This window comes from Apis florea, unplaced genomic scaffold (genome assembly GCF_048593485.1).
Source record: "Apis florea isolate Af1SG1 unplaced genomic scaffold, ASM4859348v1 contig_1789_pilon, whole genome shotgun sequence".
Classification (NCBI taxonomy): domain Eukaryota; kingdom Metazoa; phylum Arthropoda; class Insecta; order Hymenoptera; family Apidae; genus Apis; species Apis florea.
Window position 1 is genome coordinate 3,850,458 of NW_028256481.1, and position 19,321 is coordinate 3,869,778.

The following is a 19,321-nucleotide window of genomic DNA, read 5'->3' on the forward strand; positions in this document are numbered from 1 at the left end:
GTTTCAAACGTCGATCGATGGCTCGTGAACAAATTAGTGAAAAACTCTTTTTATTTTTCGCGAGATATGAGGTGAATAGTTGAAAATTGTTATCGAGATCGATAATTGTTATGAAGGGATGCAAGAGTTATAATAACAAGCGCGTGACACGTGCGATTTTAAGAAGCATAAAATTCATGTTATTATTATTAATATTCGACTCAATTCGAACGAGATTTTGTAAGGATTTAAATTTCGGTGTAAATAACGACATCTTTTGATCAAAGAAAATACTATTTCTTATGATTATAGTTATAAAAATATGTTTTTATTTTCCCATGACTTTTTACATATTTAAATAATATTGAAATTTATTTTTATGGAAATTGTAATTACGAAATTGTAATCGATTAATTTATATGTATATGTTTATCTACATTACCAACTATAGAAAACCTTGTACGAAGTGTCTCACTAAAGTTATGAATTTATAAATGTTTAAATTATTTTAGTGCTATTAAATTATTATTACTTTATCAAGATATCTTTTTAATAAAATAGTAAAAATAAAATTAAAAAAATAGAAAAAGAGCATAAAATTAATTAATATTTAGAATTAATTGTTTTTTCCTTTTTTCTATATAAATTGGCATTTTCCTCTTAATTAATTATATTCAGTTGTTTATTCATGTAGGACATCGAAATTCATATATTTCGGGTCTCGTTCATTGCTTCATCAATTAACTACCATGGCAATTCTCCGCTTTCAAAGCTCAAATTAACGAGATAATTTCTTCATCTCGAAGATTTCGTAATATTGCATTTTCATACGAAAATGTAATTGTTTTAAATTTTTCTCGTTTTCAAGATTCAATTAATCCATTTCTCAGTAATTTGGAATAATTTCACATGAACAACCATGAGGGAACCAAAATATGTCAGTATACAACTGGTTTCCGTTTCCTTGTAACGCTACTAATCGCTTTTGAACATACTGCTGCTGACATCTGCTGGTGTATCCCGTAGGAACAGAACAAATACCATTGCAGACACTCATTCTAAGAAAAAATAAAATAAAATTTAAGATATTCTAAAATTTTAATAAAAAATTAAAATTTATTTTAAAGATTAATAATTTTTTATCTATTTTTTTATCAATAATATTTATTTCTATTATTTTAATATATATTTAGATAGTATTTATTATTTTTATTTTATATTTTATATTTATTTATTTTAGTTTTTCTAAAGTATCATTTTAACTTAAGAATCATTTTAATTATATGATATTAAAATTTATGAATGTTTAAATATAATTCAATGTTGATTTACCATTTGAGTACGAAGCAATAAATAGGATTAATAAATTAGCATAACGCATAAGTATATTATAAACTTAACGTAAATAAAAAAAAAATTATATATATAATAAATAAAAAACAAAAAAGCAACAATTAGAAATTTAATTAGCAATTAATATTTTATTTGGAATCTACATTATCTACAATTTTATCAACGATTCCATTCAAATATTATAAGATATTAGAGATAAAAAAATAGATAAAAAATTAGTAGTTTTTTTAAAGAAAATTTCAGTTAAATTTTACAATTTATTTATGATTATAAAATATTCTGCTTTATACTTAATTACTGATTTTGTATAAAATTTAATTTCAATTCCAATCACTACTAATGCTATAATCTTATTCTGTAACATTGCATCGGTAATGTTGAAAATGACATTATAATGATAAAAGGAACGAAAAAAAAAAAAAAAAAAAATACATTGTACCTTACAATAATATCAAATTATTTTTTCAAAATATATTTATTTTAATTCTTTTTTCTCAAATTTCATTTTCAAATTCAAGCTGAATATTTTAAAAAATTATACAATTAAAATTCAAATTTTATATTCATTTAGGAAAAATTAAATAAGGACTTACGTGCATTTTTCACTTCTTACTACCTGCGAATATTTCTGATTCTTATCTTCAAGATTCACTACATACATCCAGTTTCCTTGATTATTCAGAGCCGCTCTCGGCGTAATATACTGTGTCTCAGTTGGACAAAGTGAGATCGCATCAGGATCGGATTGCCTTTTTCGCCGCCTCTTGCTCAATTTGCTGTATTTCAATAAGGGATTTTCAAATAATGTACGAGGTGCGAGTTTACTGTTTCGCACATACCTAAAGGATAAAGAAATATATTATATTTCTCATTCGTAATTAAAACTGATAAATCATAAAAAAAATTGTACAATTTTAAAAAATAATATCGAAAATTCATTAAAGTTATATAAAAAAAATTTCTAAATTATATATTTAGAATAGAAGTTATCTTATATGATTTTTATATCAATCATTAATTTTTTCTATAATATTACTTAATCTTAATTTTTGAGATATAAAAATTAAATATAGAATATTTTTGATACATCTGAAGTTTAGAATAAATTTGAATTAGATTTAAAATAAATTTAATGTAGATTTGAATTAGGTTTGCATTGTATTAGATTTGGAATAATTATAATAAAATAATTTATAAAAAAAAAAAAGAATTGTGTTTAGATTAGATTCGAATTAAATTTTGATTAGATTTAGGTTTTTTTTTTTGGTATTTTCAAAAAAATTACCAGTTAGGATTCTCGATATTCAAGAATTCAGAAAATATCTATAATATCATATAATTATAAAAAATAATACATTAAAATAAGTAAAAAGTATGCATACAAAATAAATTTAAGATTTAATCAAAAAATTGAAGATTTGAAATTTATGATTCTTGTTACAAATTGTTAATTTTAAAGCATAATTTTTAAAATTTATGATGAATAAATCAATAATCATTCTTATGCAAATTACATCAATTTTTTTCCAACTTACGAATTTTTATAAATCGATTTCGAAACTATTTATAATACATTTTTATTATTTTCTTTCGTGTAATTGTTACTCATTTAGAATCTTTATTTGTTGATTTCTGTCTTTTATAATTTTATAGTATTATAACAATTTTATTGTTTAAAGAAATAAATTTTGAAATTTGAACTTTAAAAATTCAAAAGTTATTAAAATTCTGAAAGCCATTATTCTCAAAAATGAAATCAAGAATGAAAATCATTCTCAAGAATTACATATTTCTTCAAGTGATACAGGATTTTGCGATTAAATTTTTTTTTAAAGTAATATTTAAATAAATAGTTTTTCAAATATATATATCATCTTATATAAATACTATTTTGATATAAATTTTTTATCGAAAAATCCAAGAAAATTCAAATAATAGTATAAATATTTAATAAATATTTTCAAATAATAGTATTTGATAAACATTTTTTAAATTTGATACAATGTATTAAACTCACGCTATTATGCATAATAAGACATACATTAGTATGTATTAAAAACTATACATACACGAATTAAATATAAGATTTCCATGATTTTTATGTTGAAATTTTTGTATCTTCTATTTTCAATAATATTTGTTAAATGATATTTTCAAATGATATTTTCTAATAAAAACATTTCATTTCATTATGTCTCAAACTATTTTAAATCCTTACCAAACCAGCACCATTACTATCTAACAACTCAATACCACAATAATCACCTGTTCGTCCACCATGCTTGCGCCTGTCCAAAGGCGTTCAAGGGTTGAGATTGAGTGTAGAAGGGATGGTCCGACGTAACTCTTTGTCCTTCAGAATGGTATTTGAAAGACGTCGACTCGTCGCTCAGAAACGGATTCCCTTGAGCCGGTGTGGTGTACTTGTAGCTACAAAGAGGAATACGGATTACTTATTATCGATAAAAAATGAATAATTAATAATTAAATTGATTTAATGTAAATAACACGAAATTAACATCGAAATTACCCGTTCCGTTGAGTGTCGTTCAACGAAGCTCCATAAAGAAGCGTAGGTTCTTGACCGGGATATTGAGATGGCGGTAGAAACGGTAATGCAGAATGGAACTGACCATCCCCGAGCGCTGGATAATCATAACCCGCCGGAAACGACCTTGAAAAGAAGTAATCCGTCCTTGATTCATTTCGACGGAGATGTTTTCGTGAAATTTTCGAGTGTATATAGGGTGTTCAAACGAAAAGAAAAGATAGAAGATAGAGATGAAGTCATTTTATTTGATCCAAGAACGATTTCGAAAAGAAGTAGACCATTTTGATAGAATTTTCGTGAAATTTTGGAGCATATAGGGTGTTCAAAGAAAAAATTTTGGAAAATTTAAGATGAAATGTGAAGAATTTAAGATAAACTGTGACAGAAGTAGTGCCAACTCATTGTGAGATATTTTCAAAAAACCTTGTGATATAAAATGTTTAAACGAAAATAGAAAATTTAAAAAAAGAATATAATGGACATAGAATCAGTCTATTTTGTGACTATTCATTTCATTTGGAAAATTATATGCCTTATAATTCTTTATTGAAAAATAAATTTTTTAGTCTTAAAATTTCTTTTAACTCTTTGTCTTACGATTTGATTTGAGATATGTGAGATGGATCAAAAAATAATTTTCAAATTTTATCAACATATAAAAATCAATATAGAAATCAACCAAAAATAAAATTATCAAATGACACAAATATTCAGTTTTATAGAGTACATTAGAATCTGTAACAAGTAACTTTCATAATTATACGACTTCTAGTTTTGCAATCCATGATATTATCATTTTTAAGCAAGAAAAATTCTCTACTTGTTTCATCTTAAATATCTTGTATATAATTGGTCCGAAGTAATAGAATTTAATTTTCTTCTTTTATAAATTTTTTTATAATTTTATAACTATATATATATTTTTATAAGTATAACATTTTCTTATCTTGAAAAACTTGAATAAGTGATTGGACCTTGTAAAATTTTTACAAAATAAATAAAATATGTTAAAAGAAATCATAATAAATATAAAATTTATAAATATGATATGAAAAAATTCATTAATTTATAACATACTTGCATAAATAATTCTTTAATTCTATGAAATATTTGAATAATAATGTTTTCTACAAATAAAAATCACTTTAAGAATATTTCCAAGTTCCATAAATACAAATACAAATACATACCTGTAAACATTGAAATTCTCTCTGGACTCGTCTCTCAACACAGAGCTGAAGTCAAAACTGCATTTGTCCACAAGAAATTTAATTAACTGTCTGCAACAGAGAAAAGAAAGAAAAGCTAAAGTTTTGATAAAGGAAAGAAAAATAGGTCGATATATATGTATATATAGTTTTTCAATTATATTTTCGAAATGATCTTTGACCGATGAATGCAAATGAACATTGATATTGGCCACAATACAAGTTGAATACATGTTTTCTTGACCTAACTTTAATGGAATCATTTCAAAGATGAATACAAAATTGCTTATCTATTCTATGTATTATTCATGAGTTCGTGGAAACCAGGTTCCATGACCTGATAGAAGTTTCTTCTATACTTCATAACTGTTTTCAAAACGATTTGAACAGAAGTGAAACGTTAGATAATTACATTCTTTTACACTTTATTTCACGTGTCATACGATGATTTGAATTTTAAAAAAGATAAAATATTTTAATTTTTGATTTTCGAAGAGAAACTTTAGGAGGAAAAAAAAATTAAATACATTAACTTTTTCCAAAACTTTCGAAAAAAAAATGAAAGAAAATACCATTTTACGTAATAAAGTACATAATAAAATACATTTTATCATAAGCTTCGCGAATTAGTTCTTTTAATGTGAACTTCTGACTACTTATTTATACATCTTCTTTGTGATTATTTCTTTTATAATTATAATCTTACATATATCGTACAACCTTAGAAAATTTGATAGAAAAGAAAATATTTATAGCATTATGATAAATTACATTTTTCTTTGAAATAATTTTCTTTAAATTAGAAGATGATAGAATAAAATTGTATAATGAAATCTATTATTTTAATACATAATCGTATTTTGATATAACGAATTATTTTATTTATATTTTTCAATAACGTTATGCGTTATTATTTCTTAGCGTTTAAAGATTTTTTATTGAAATTATTGAAACATAATATTTTCCTACATTACTAAAGATAGATTAGCATATCACATTACAATCATAGAAGATATTATATTAAATGATATATATACAATGTTACAAAAACTATATACTCTAAAAAAAACATATATACTCTATTTCTACAACATTCAAATATTAATTAATTACAACCAAGTATATTTAACCGAATATTTTCATACGAAAATAAAATAAAATAAATATATGTGTAAATATTTTTCGTCAAAGCTATTTCTTATCGTCAAACTTAAAACAATCCTCTGACTGTTGGAAACAAAAACAAAGAAAGGTGGGTCCGCCTAAATGATTACCAATCGTCGCGAAGCAAACAAACGGCAAAATAAAGAAAAAAAATGATATCCATTACATTATGCGTCTGAATGATTTATCAATTGTCACGGAGCAAATAATGAGACAGAGACGAATAGATAGATGTTCCGGCGACCCACAAATCCCGCGCAAAAGAATAAACACGTGCGCGAATTTCGCGCGTGGCGAAACGAAGAACCATCGAATCTTTAGAACTTTCTCCACCGGTGAAAGACGCCGGCTAGAAGATATGTCCCGATGTTTAATTCATGGTCCACGCCTAAAAGTTGTTTTCTCGCGAGCTGCATCTCGATCAGTGGCCGCCTATACGGTGCTGTACGGGCACGACCAACTTTCGAACTGATGTGATTCGTCAATGGACGACGGAAGTAGAGAGACAGGGATTGACCTCGAATCCCGAGACGGCATTTTAACTCATGATCTTGATCCCACTCGTTCGCGCTCGACCGGCGAATTTTCGAACTTTTCCCTTGTCGTCCATTTGTCTTCGTCCGATTGCGTTTGCGTGAGGAGGGCGGGGGGGGAGAGAGAGGGGGGAAATCGTGAGAGATTTTGGTGTTTTTTTTTTTTTTTTATATTTTTTATAGCAACCAAACCTCGATGACTCCTCCTTTCGAGATGGATTCTTTATTTGAGAATAAGTGTGATGTTGACGATAATGCATAACGGAATGTAATAAATTGATTGAAAGTTGGGATGTTTAATTTGTTGAATTAACAATATCACTTTCGATAATTGAAAAAAATTGTAACGATGCATTGTAATGCTATGTAAAAATGCTATGTAAAAATTACGTTGGAATGTAATTTCTTATTGATTAAAAAAAAGATAACAAATTGGGATATGTAAGTTTTGTTTTATTAAAGTTTTTGAGTAAGAGATGTTTAATAAACGAAAATTGAATATACAGAAATTTTGTATCAGGATTTTTCTCGAAGTTATTTTTTGTCATCGAGGACTAAGTTGAGAGTGAAAGAAAGTTATTCTTGAAGATAAGTGTTACTTGCGAAAAATACTTTTGGGATCACAAGTTTTACTCTCGAATGTTATTATCTCTTTAAGGGCTCAAAAAAAAAAAAAAAGGAAAATTCATAAGTTTCGAGCATTTAACATTTGAAAGTTTAAAAACATTTTTTGAATATAATCGAATGAATTATTAACTGCAATATATAATTAAGTCAAAGGATATAATTATAAACACATTATATTATTTTAATTTTACTTACAGACTGAATATTGTATTAAACTAATATATTGGATTATTTTGAATTCAAATTGCAAAAATAATAATTTAAGATATATATTTGTATTTCGATTAATAGAGATTTTTGACATGCAATAAAAACAATATAAAATTTTAATCTTACAGAAATTGTTGAGTTGTGAAAATTCGAATACATATTGTGGAATAGATATCTTAATAATTTTCAGTGATAATAAAAGCTAATAAATGTTTCATTCTCGATGGAAATGCACAAGAAATAGTGATCAAAACATTGTATAATTAAATTAGGATTGAGACTTAAATTATAGCACAAAACATACATATTTATGTATTCCCAATATTTAAAAATTAATATCAAAAAATGAAAGTATAATTTTAAAACGCGTGTTAAAGTATAAATATAAAGTGAGGAAAAATTGGTATTAAAGAAATAGCAAAATTTGCCTATTCGATTTATAATAATAATAGATTTACAGCTAATAAAATTAATAAAATAAAAATTAGATTAAACAATAAAATAAATTTTAAAATTTTAAATAATATTTTGAATCAAAGCAATTTTTAATTAAATAATCTTTAAAAAATAAAATTACATGCAAGCTTAAATATAATAATTATTAAAGATTAAAAGAATTTTAAGAGACCAAAACAAAAGTTGATATATGAAAATATCGAAGCTTGTTTATTAATGCAATTTAAAATGCTTATAACATGCATTAGATAAAGTTCTATTTTCATTAGTCTATTTTTATTTCTTCTTATAATTTGATCTTATGATTTGATAATAAAATAATTTTCGATCGAAATTATCGAAACTTTTATATTTATTTTGATTTTTAGAATCTATTTTTCAGAATCCAAATCCCAAGATTAATATCTTCTTATTTGCATTCTTATTTTTTCTTTCTTTCTTTTTTTTCAACATTTTAAAGATAAGATAAATAAAATTACTAAATGAAGATTTAACGACAAAGAAAATGAACTTGATAAAAACTTGATTGGCGGGATCTGAATTGGCGGGAAATAGCGAACAATGCCACGTATTAATGTTTCCTGTTATGCATGGTATATTACTACATGTCTGTACACAATTACACCAGTTAGACGTCAAAAACTATCAACACTCACAATCATCGTTGCCTTAAATTTTCCACGTAAATACCAATTCGCGGTGTCTTGACGTATCTAGATTTATAAGAAATAATATGCTCGTCAAACGATGTTATAATATCAATCAAAAATAATAAATGAAGAAATAATAATGAAAATGATTCCATTTATTATTATGATATCGACAAGAGATGACGAACTTTTAAAGCAGAAATCAAAATAAAGTTTTCTTTCGTTTTTAAATAAATTCTGTTTGAACTTATATGTATATTTCGTTTAAGAATATATTTATAAAAATTTTCATGAAGACAAGCCTTATTAAGGATTTTCCTATTTAGTGTAATGTGATGACCAATACTCGCACGAGTTTATTATACATATTTACATAAAAATGATAAACGAAAGATTTTAAAGTAATTAAAGTTATACAATATTTAATTAAATATATTATTCATAGTTATATCATATATTTCAAAGTATATAAATATACGAATGTGTTAAAAAAAATATTCTTATGGAACAAATATTTTAGAATTTGCATGTAAAAGTTTCATGGAAATTAATTCACGAAAGAAGTAAAAAGATAAAATAATCAAATTAATATTTAACTTTTATTTAACAATATAATACCATATTATTAATACGTTTATATAGAATAAAGAATATTATTTAATACTTATTCACCGAAACATTCAATATTTATTAATGATAATTTTTTAAATGTTTATTATAATGAGAAAAATATTTAATAATTTATTAAAAGTATATAATAAATCAACAAAATTTTTTTTTTATTTTTACATTTTATAAGCATTCATACTAAAATTCTCATCGAAACTTATCATGCGAGAAGTTTTTTAACGAAAAAAGTCTCACGGTTAAAAATAGAATCTATTGAAAAGTTGCTTCGAATACTGTTTTAATCTTCGTAAAACATGGAAACAAGCCATTTGAGAAACACGGAACTTTCTAATTTAACAATTATACAATTTTTATAGAAAACTTGTAAATTGCTTAATATAGTTTCAATAGAAAGTGATGACAAAGAAGTATCCATTTGGTTAAATACACAATTTTACATGTTTGCTCGGACACGTTGGAAGCATTGAAGATTCCTTTTATGTCGTAACAAATATCCGTTCAAGTTGGTTAACACTTGTTAATGCAACTGTAAATAATTTACATTTCACATAACCAAGTTATGTGAAGTCCTATTACTCTTAAACTTTCTTCATTTCGTGAAAATTATGAATTTCATTTTCATAATGAATCTTAATGTTCTTACTATAATTACCAATCATAATTCTTCGTTTCATACAGATATTCACGCTATTTAGTTTCCAATGTTCTTTTAATATTATAATTTTAGAAGAGAGTATAAAAGGCAAAAAAAAAAAAATTACTTTTTATGCACAATGCAATGACTAGAATAAATTTTTATTTTAATTTTAAATTTACAAAATTGATTGTGAAATAAAAATTCCATAATTTTTCTAAATTGATAATTAAATTTTATGATTTGAACTGAAGGAAAAAATTCAATAAAAAGAAAAATTCTATTATATATAATAAAATTTAATGGGTAAAAAAAGGACTTAATCTAAATCCGTTAATGGGCAATTACTAAATCTGTTAAGGCAATGTATTAGGTCTTTTGAAAAAAATTCGCGAAACAACAAACATTCGTCATGTTAACTTTACAAAAGTTGTTGGAATATATCTTTGATAGATTGAAATCAATCATCATCGAAGGCTTTCAAAAATTCACAAAATATTAAAAATTCTTAGAATTTTATTTCTTATTAGATATTCATTAATGAAAAGAATACGATCAATCTTTTAACTTCTTATCTGTATCGTTTATTTATTAAATCTTGTCATATAAAATATCATCTCCACAATTTAGAATTATAACTGTTAATTGTCGATACATTATCGATATTTTATTGATACTTTTTTGATATATCAATAATATCAATCGTTTATGAATAAAACTGACCAAAAATTTTAATTCTTCTTATTCGATCAATTCTTATTAAGATAATAATAATAATAACAAAAATATTATTTGTAATTAATTAATATAATAATCCTAATAACAATAATAATTTTGAACAAGACAAATTTATAACTCTAATTATTTTCATTCATTATTGATATCTTATAATATCGATAACTTGTATCGTTATCATATCAAGTAAATATCATAAAGTATAAAAAAGAAAAATTAGAGATATATTTAATTTAAAAAAATCATACCATTCATACAATTACCATTATAAATTCAAAAAAATGGAAATTTTGCTTATTTCATTTTTTCCTAAAATCTAGTTAGTTCCAAGAAAAACACTGGGAAACGAATAGCGTGAACACCTTGTATATTTATCGCGATTCTTGTTATACAATAAATTAATTTATGAGAATTTGCAAGATAAGAGCACGGAAGTGAGGAGATATCGTAACACAGAAATGGTATCCGGTACCGTACAGAAATCCATGACGCTGATCAGAAACATGTGGCGATAAATCTGTTTAAACCTGAGGATGCATCTCAGCTGTAACTTGGAATCGCTTCGAGTATGAATCTCGATCCGTAACGGTCCCGATAATTATCTAACAAGGTTTGACCGCGTCAAGGCCACGGTCACGCTACGCTGATCAAGAAATAAAACGTATCGATATGACGTCCGTTTTTACGTAATCGTTTGTCGCTTTCAAATCGATCTGACTTCAACGCAAATAAAAAATTATTACGAAAAATATATATATATATATGTAATATGATAAAAATAAATTGTAATTGTATACGATGCTTTTTGTTATTCAGATATTAATTGAATTTTTATTTAATTATCTAATTAATTGTCCAGTCAAATTTTTATATATTTGAAAATCTCTACGGTGACTACTAGAGTGTTATATTGAGTATTATATTCGACACTATTGTATTTATTATAACAATTGAATATTAATTATGTATATGTTAAATCGAATATGTTATATCTAATATTTTTTAGTAATATTTAATAATATTTTCATGTAAATATTAAAGTTAATATAAGTAAATATAAAAATATTTATAGCACTATGATAAATCATATATGTATTTTTATTTTTTAGATATAATAAAGAAATAAAATAAAGATGTTTTTAGATAAATAAAGAATTTTTATTTTTACTTTGTGTAATATCTATTGATGATATGTGAATTAATCAGAGAATTTTTCAATGATGTTTTTTTTTTTATTAATAATGCGAATTATTATTATTGTTTAATGAATGAAAGTTAGAATATTAAAATTTAAAATTATTAAAATATAGTATTTTCTTAAAATCCAAATGATAGATTTAATATCAATATCTTGTTATAATTAAAGTATTCATATTTCAATTCCTGCATTGTCTACTGAAGTATAGACAAGAGTATAAATACATACATATATAATGACTATAGAAAATATTTGCACATCATTATATTGTAGTATTTAAATATTAATTATGATAATTAAAAAAAAAATATAGTAATATTTTTATATTCATATGATTATAAAAATTAGATAATAAAAATGTGAAATATAATGAAATAATAATTCAAAAATAAAGATATGTGCAAATATACATATTTTAACCATTATATTAGAATTTTGTTATTTTTTTCCATTCCAAAATTTCTTTAAGTCAAAATATACGTTTTCATTTTAACTCGAATTTATCAAAATATTTGGTTTACTTTATCTTTATAATTAAAATTCAAAATAATCCGATTTTTTCAATTAAAGTTTAGTTCTATTGTGAAGTTTTTATATTATTATGAAATTACTTCTATAATTTGAAATAATTATATGTAATAATCTACTAATAATCAACTCGATGCTTATTTTTTTTTTTATTTTACCTCTGAAAATATGCGAAAACATGATGCTTAGGAATTTTTTTCTTTTAAAAATTATATTTTCTCTTTTTGTATAATTGGAAAAATATTATGTACGAAATCTTTGTATGTCAAATTTTGATTTGTTAAATTTTTCCGATTCAAAAACTTTGATAAAACAAAGCATAATTCGAATATTTTAATTTTTTCCTTAAAACTCGAATCCTTTGTATTTATTTCATGTTTAAGAAAATAAAACAAGGCGTTCCTGTGGCATTTGAATTGAAATTAAAAAATTCAAAAAGTAACATAAACGATAATCAATAAAAAAATAAAATATCCTGACAAATATATATTCAGAATTACTCCTTTCGAGATCCATTAAAATTCTCCTATTCACTAGTTGCTTCTTCACCGTGTTTCCAATATCAAAAGAGTTTTTGGTGTGAAACAAGTAAGAATAAAAAGCGAATGACGCAAGAATATGAAAATCTCCAGGATATGTTCGATTCAATTTCAAACAAGTTCACTATCCCGGAACTTTCCCTTCCTGAAATTTGTCTCGCCGTGCACGATCAGCTGATTCGCATGCAGGAATGGCAACGGCTGTGTCGCCAAGAATATTAATAACAAGATAGTGAACCATATTTTTTGTAAATTCCACATACACGAAACTTTTGGAAATTCAAGGAAACAGTTCGATTTATTGGTGAAATTCTTTCTTCTACGCAATAAACCAACACGAAACGTTTTTTATATTTGAAAGGTTAAGTTAGGTTAGGTTAAATTGAATTAGATTAGATTAAGATCAATAAGGCGGATTATAAGTATAAGTATTATTCTTTAAAATTGATTAGCGATCTAAAAATAAAAAATGAAGAATCTTGGAAAAGATTTTTAATGAATCTCGTGTGCAATGAATGATCCAATTCTTCCCCTTATTTCAGAATAGTAAACAAAAGACTAAGCAAGTTCTTTGAAATGATAATACTCGTATTCACAAAAGCTGTCAAGAGGCATCATTATCATGCAAATGCGATAATAGGGCTGACATCATAGATTTACTATGCAGTATCTCACGAGTATTTAAATGTTGCATATTACAACGACAACATTTTTTCACAAAAACTCATCCGGCGTTTGTTATGTCATTACTATCACTTTTTTTTTTCAATGCATTTCTTGAAAAATGAAAGAAACATTATGTGGAAGTAGGTTGAGAGAAAACATAAACTTCAAGACTAACTAAAGAAATTTTAATATCTGTACTTCTTTTAGTCTTATCTATCTATAGTTTAGTTTTAAAGAAATTCTTTCGAGAAACCTTCGATGGCGAAAGGTATCTTTTCAAATGAAGATAACTAAGATTTCTCAATTTTAAAACATGGTAAAATCCAGCCAGAATGAATGTTTATTATTTTTGAAATTTATTTTAAATCTTTTAACCCCTTAAACAATTGTGCCATGTACATATCATTTATTTGTTGCAATAATAATATATTCAAGAATTCTCTCAACTCAAGAATTGCAATTTTTAAATAGTTAATGTAGGAATAATCTTTTTCCTCTGTGCTTCTTTTACTTTTTGCTGATAAAATTTTATAATTGATTTTTCAAACAAATACTGATTCTTTCAATTTGAAATTTTAATGTGATATCCTTACTCTTAGGGATTGGAAATATTTTTATTTTCTCTAAGGTTATAAATCTTCAATGTTATGTCATTGTTGCAGTAAATATACGATTGTAAAAATAACAGTGTACAACTATAATGACATGTTATAGCGGCATAGGATAAGAATATATAGAAAGTACGATGGAGGATAATTTTACGTGAAAAAATAGAATAAAATTTTTTCATTTCATAGACTTGCTTTTCGAATAAAATCAAATTTAAAAATTTTTTTTAAACACAAATGAAATTGGATAATTTTAAAATTTATCCCGATTGGATATAAAATGAATTGACAAATGATTACTGTATATGAAAATAAGCAAAAAAATATAAAATGAAATTGTATCGCTTAAATCCGAATATTTGAGAAAATAGAGATTGAATTTATTATATAATCCAGAAATCGTATAATCGAATTTTTAAATTTAATTTTTTCGAAAACTAATTTCTAAATGAAAAAAATTTATTCTACGTATATATTCATTGTACGTTTCAAAATAATACAATATATGAAGAACTGTCATCATTTTGTACTTTTAATAATGAATTGTAACGCTGGAGGAATTAACAATAACAATAAAATTAATTATATTCGATGTGCATTATTCAATGCCGAAATCGAAAAATATAAATTAGTTTTTTTTTCTCTAAGCAACGAACTCGTATCTTAAAATCTATAAGCTTTCTTTTTTTTTTTTTTTTTTATTAAATCACCTTACCGGGGATAATGATCGAGACTTTCACAAAACGTTTGTCCCGGTTTTGCGCAATTTGGAGTGTGCCCTGGAGGTGCAGGTACAAAAGGCTCGTAACGTGGTCGTCCTGGACATCCGTACTTGGGGCAAGGCACATCGTAAGCGTTCGCTAAGGATGCCTGTAAACAAATTGAAAATAAAATTCTATGCGCAATTAAAACAATGAAATACATATAACAAATGTATGAAACGTTTAGTTTTTTTAATTAAGTAATAAACGTACATTCAATTACTACGATCTACGAAATTAATTTAACACAAATTAATGCTTTCATTCAAATATATCGTTTAAAAGTTTGAAAATAATTGATTATGCAAGAACTTATTGATATTGTATATTTAAAAGTTTACAATTATTTTAAATAAAGAAAAATTAATAGATAGAATATTCAAAATTTATTTAGAAATAATTAGAAAAATAGGGATGATTGATTTTGATGAAACAAAAATTTAAATTTGACTTATATTTATCTGCCTTATTGTTTCAATATATATAAATGAAGGGTTTTAAGAATGATTAATGTAAATTATATTTTCCAAAAATAATTTATATAAAATCTTCTTATTGTTTAAATTTTTAATCAATTAAACATAAACAAAGTAGTAATTTAATTGTCAATTAAAAGTATATAAATTGATCATTGATCAACTTAGCTTTTAAATCTGATTGTAATAAATAAGTTTAATATATGATTTTCACTTGAAATTCCTTATTTTCAAATTTTTGGAAATTTTTCATAAAAATGAATAAAACAAATAGAATTATACAATTATTTGATCTAGAAAATTAATGAATTAACAAAAATTGAAAGATATCATAAATATATCATATATTAGAACAAGTAAAATTCCTGGATGTAACGATAAATATAATAGTTGTTTAAAATATTTTTAATATTTTCTATTTAATATATATTTGTATTAGCTAAACAAAATCGAGATTAACGTAACTCAGTCATTTGTATAAAATTTCTATAAAGATTATTAGGAGAAATCTTCTGCTTGGTTATTGCGGAATCCCAGTGAATCATGCTTCTCTGAAATGGTTCCATTGGCTCGCGGCGCTATACATATATGGAATGTTAATTTTACGTTCTTCCACTTTTATTAAAAATAACCGATATTAATGATCTATCTCATTTGCGTTTCTAATTGTATTGTACAAATTTAAATGTTTACATTGAAAGATAAATATGTTATTCATTTGTTTCATCATATTCGTATTCAAGTATTTTTTTATTGGTCCACTTTTGAACTGAAACTTTAATGCTGGTTATATTGTCTGTTCCAAATTATAAAGCGATATTTGAATATGATGTAATATGCAATATTATTTAAGAATTTTCTTAAATAATACCACTTTCTATGATAATCAATATCAGCTTCTTTGTCGATGTACAAAAAATACTCTAAAACTTTAAATATTGAAACAACTTCTTTTTTCGAAAATAAAATGAATTACAAATATTTAATAAAAAAAAATAATATTTATAATAATGCATGCAAATTTTAAATGAAAGAAGATTAAACGAATAATAAATGAAAATGATGGTTAGTATTCGTTAATTTATTAAATTAAAAAAAATATTCTAATACTGAAATTGTATTATGAAAAAGCATAATGAACATAAATTTATGACTAAAATTACGATCCATTTGATTTTAATCAAATTACTGAATTATCAGTTTTACCATCATTTATTCATATATACAAAATCTTCTGTTTTATTTTCACTTATATATACATCCGGTATATTACGAAAAGCACGAGGTTGTCGTAATCTTACAAAAGATTGAATAGAGAGTCTTACGCCAGATATTACAGTACGCGTCAGAACTGAGCATTACATTTCACTTACAGCTTTCACGATACAAGGAACTATTCGTTCTACAGATCATTGTTTGCTGTGCCTAACACAGTAGTCATATGTGCTATCGTGGAATGTGTGTTCAGTAGAGTGGAACGAAAAAAATCAAAGTTATATGATTATTTTCCAATGATGAAAAAATAATTGTTTCTAACCTTTTAGATTTAACATGTAAAATATAGTTTCTATAAAATTAATTTTTGAATAAAATATTGAAAAAAATTATTGAACAAAAATTTATAAAATCAATGAAAATAATAATTTTTATATAGTTTAATATTAAAAATTTTTTAAATTTTAATAGCTTAAATATTATTATATTAATTTTTATTTGAAATCATGAATAACGAAAAAAAATTTTCTACATCTTATTCCGTTGTAATATTCATTCAAATGAATTACATTTTCACATATAAAAAATTTTTATATTTGTAATATATATTTGGCATTATTTGACATTTATATTATAACAATATTGCAAATACATTATTGATACTTACACTTAAATACGATATAAATTTATTATATATTTATAAATATTTCAATGTAAATTTTTATTTATAATTATAATTATTTATAATTATATATACGTTGTAATTTCGTTGTAATAATGCTATAACAATAGAACAAGGATTAAGGCAATCTTTGATTTCGGAATAGTTTCATTCATCGGCAAACTAGAAAGTTATGTACTTGTTATCTTTACCGATTCTAACCACGTCGAATCTAAACTGCGTCCAGTCGAAATTTCGCCTCGATTTTGAAGTATATATACATATACATATATACATTTATACATTAAAAACGAAGCAATTGACAATTGATAATTTGTCTACTTTTCTCACGAGATTTACTATTAAGATACAAAGATATACTCAACCTTTTTAACTTTTTTACTAATAAAATCATATTTCTACTTACAATCATTATTACGGCCAAAAATAATTTCATTTTCGAGATGATAAAATAAATTCGGACCACCATAATAGATTCAGTTTGAAAACACTTCACCAAGTCAAAACAATTATATCACTATCCTTTGTAACTAATTTTAACCACACCGCGATATCTTTCGCGAGGGTTGGTATCTTTTAAAAAAATCAAATCACATAATTATAAATTTTGCGCGAGTCTCTCACGGAACTAGGTTACCGTAACACGATAAATGATTATAGTGAAGCACGTGTCGATATATCCGCGGATGCGCTTTACAAGCTAGATGGATCGTAGAAACACCGATGTGTAATCATTGAGTCATGTGTGGCGCGACCGTTGACAGATATTGTCGATCGCGAAAAAGATATGTCTTGCTGCGAACGATTAATTTGTTAAAAAAAAAAAAAAACAATTTTTCTTAAAAATGGACTGCGCGAGTGAATTACAGGATAACTAATGGATTATACATGAACAGGAATCAGTAAAATCAGTGATTGAAACGAATGAAACTTTTCGTTGTGCATATAAAGATTTTTTTAAATTTAAGATTATTTAAATTTAATTTAAATATTTCGATTAAGTATGATACACGGATGCAATAATTATAGTCTAATTCACACTTGAAAAATTAATTACAAGCACCACTATGTGACGGTATATTCGGGCTATAGAGAACGAGTATGACCGTCGATATCTTAGTCACCGCCACTGACACCGTATATATGTATTCCGTGGCGTTAAGTCCAGATTCCGTCGGGGTTTGTCCTGTACGATTTTAAACGCGGCAATCTTACCTAGCAACGTGGGTAACTCGGTGTACCGATACCAATACTCGCATCCGTACCCCTTCCTTTTGCACGCATGCACGAGTTCCGACCGAGTGATGAAGTGGGGTGCACAGGTATATACTTTCACTAGTGCCCGTGTTCCGTATCGCGCTCCATTCGACCTTACACGTTGACAAAGATCGTGTCGCTAGAACGGGATCAATGAAATTGCGTAAAGAAGAAGGTCGACTAGATAGTTAAAGGTTTTGCTTTTATTTCTTTATTATCGGCTAGAATTGATTCAATCTCTTTCTATTAACGAAGCTAAGAACAGTTTTGAATAGAAAACGTTTTTTTACATATAAATATGAAAAATAATTAAACAAAAGCAGAAATCAATATATTTGAAAAAAAATATTTATTTGATGGCAATATTAATCTCTTTCATGTTATATTTAATTATTAATATTTGATTTATATTATCTTTGAATAAATATGAATGTTTTCTAATAATTTTTTTAATAAACATATAATAATATAAACATAATTCTTATATTATAACAATATTTAATTGTTATAATGATATTTATATTTTGAATATTGAAAACAATTGTTTGAAGTCATGCGCGTTTATGTAAAATATCTAAGAGCTCCATCTGTGTATATAATTGAGAATTTAATGTTAATTGATAACATTTTCATAAGTTTATTTACATATTCATGAAAAATA

The 19,321-nt window shown here is 24.8% G+C and overlaps 1 protein-coding gene across 5 annotated transcripts; it reads right to left on the minus strand.

The window, feature by feature from the left end:
- Positions 1-285: 285 nt before the first annotated feature.
- On the minus strand, positions 286-18,637 carry spz5 (spatzle 5 Toll-1 receptor). 5 transcript variants are annotated; one of them, XM_086910839.1, is made up of 8 exons: positions 18,467-18,621; positions 17,810-17,976; positions 14,985-15,139; positions 5,074-5,163; positions 3,863-4,006; positions 3,598-3,762; positions 1,926-2,171; positions 286-1,037 (listed from the first exon to the last, which is right to left on the minus strand). In XM_086910839.1, exons 2-8 carry the CDS (start codon positions 17,870-17,872, stop codon positions 866-868), a joined length of 1,035 nt encoding a protein of 344 aa, XP_086766965.1. In that variant the 5' UTR covers positions 17,873-17,976; positions 18,467-18,621; the 3' UTR covers positions 286-865. The 5 variants fall into 5 exon arrangements, with proteins under 5 accessions (XP_086766965.1, XP_086766959.1, XP_031775609.2 ...); XM_086910833.1 differs by having other exon boundaries at positions 18,445-18,610; XM_031919749.2 differs by having other exon boundaries at positions 18,461-18,608.
- Between the last annotated feature and the right edge of the window lie 684 nt (positions 18,638-19,321).

Excerpts from the sequence above, each read along its gene's own strand:
- spz5 (XM_086910839.1), bottom strand. The coding sequence starts at position 17,872 with ATGGTGGTCCGAATTTATTTTATCATCTCGAAAATGAAATTATTTTTG. Across the intron at positions 15,140-17,809 it reads TTTTGGCCGTAATAATGATT|GCATCCTTAGCGAACGCTTA; the intron begins GTAAGTAGAAAT and ends ATTTGTTTACAG. Across the intron at positions 2,172-3,597 it reads CAAGCATGGTGGACGAACAG|GTATGTGCGAAACAGTAAAC; the intron begins GTGATTATTGTG and ends TTTATCCTTTAG.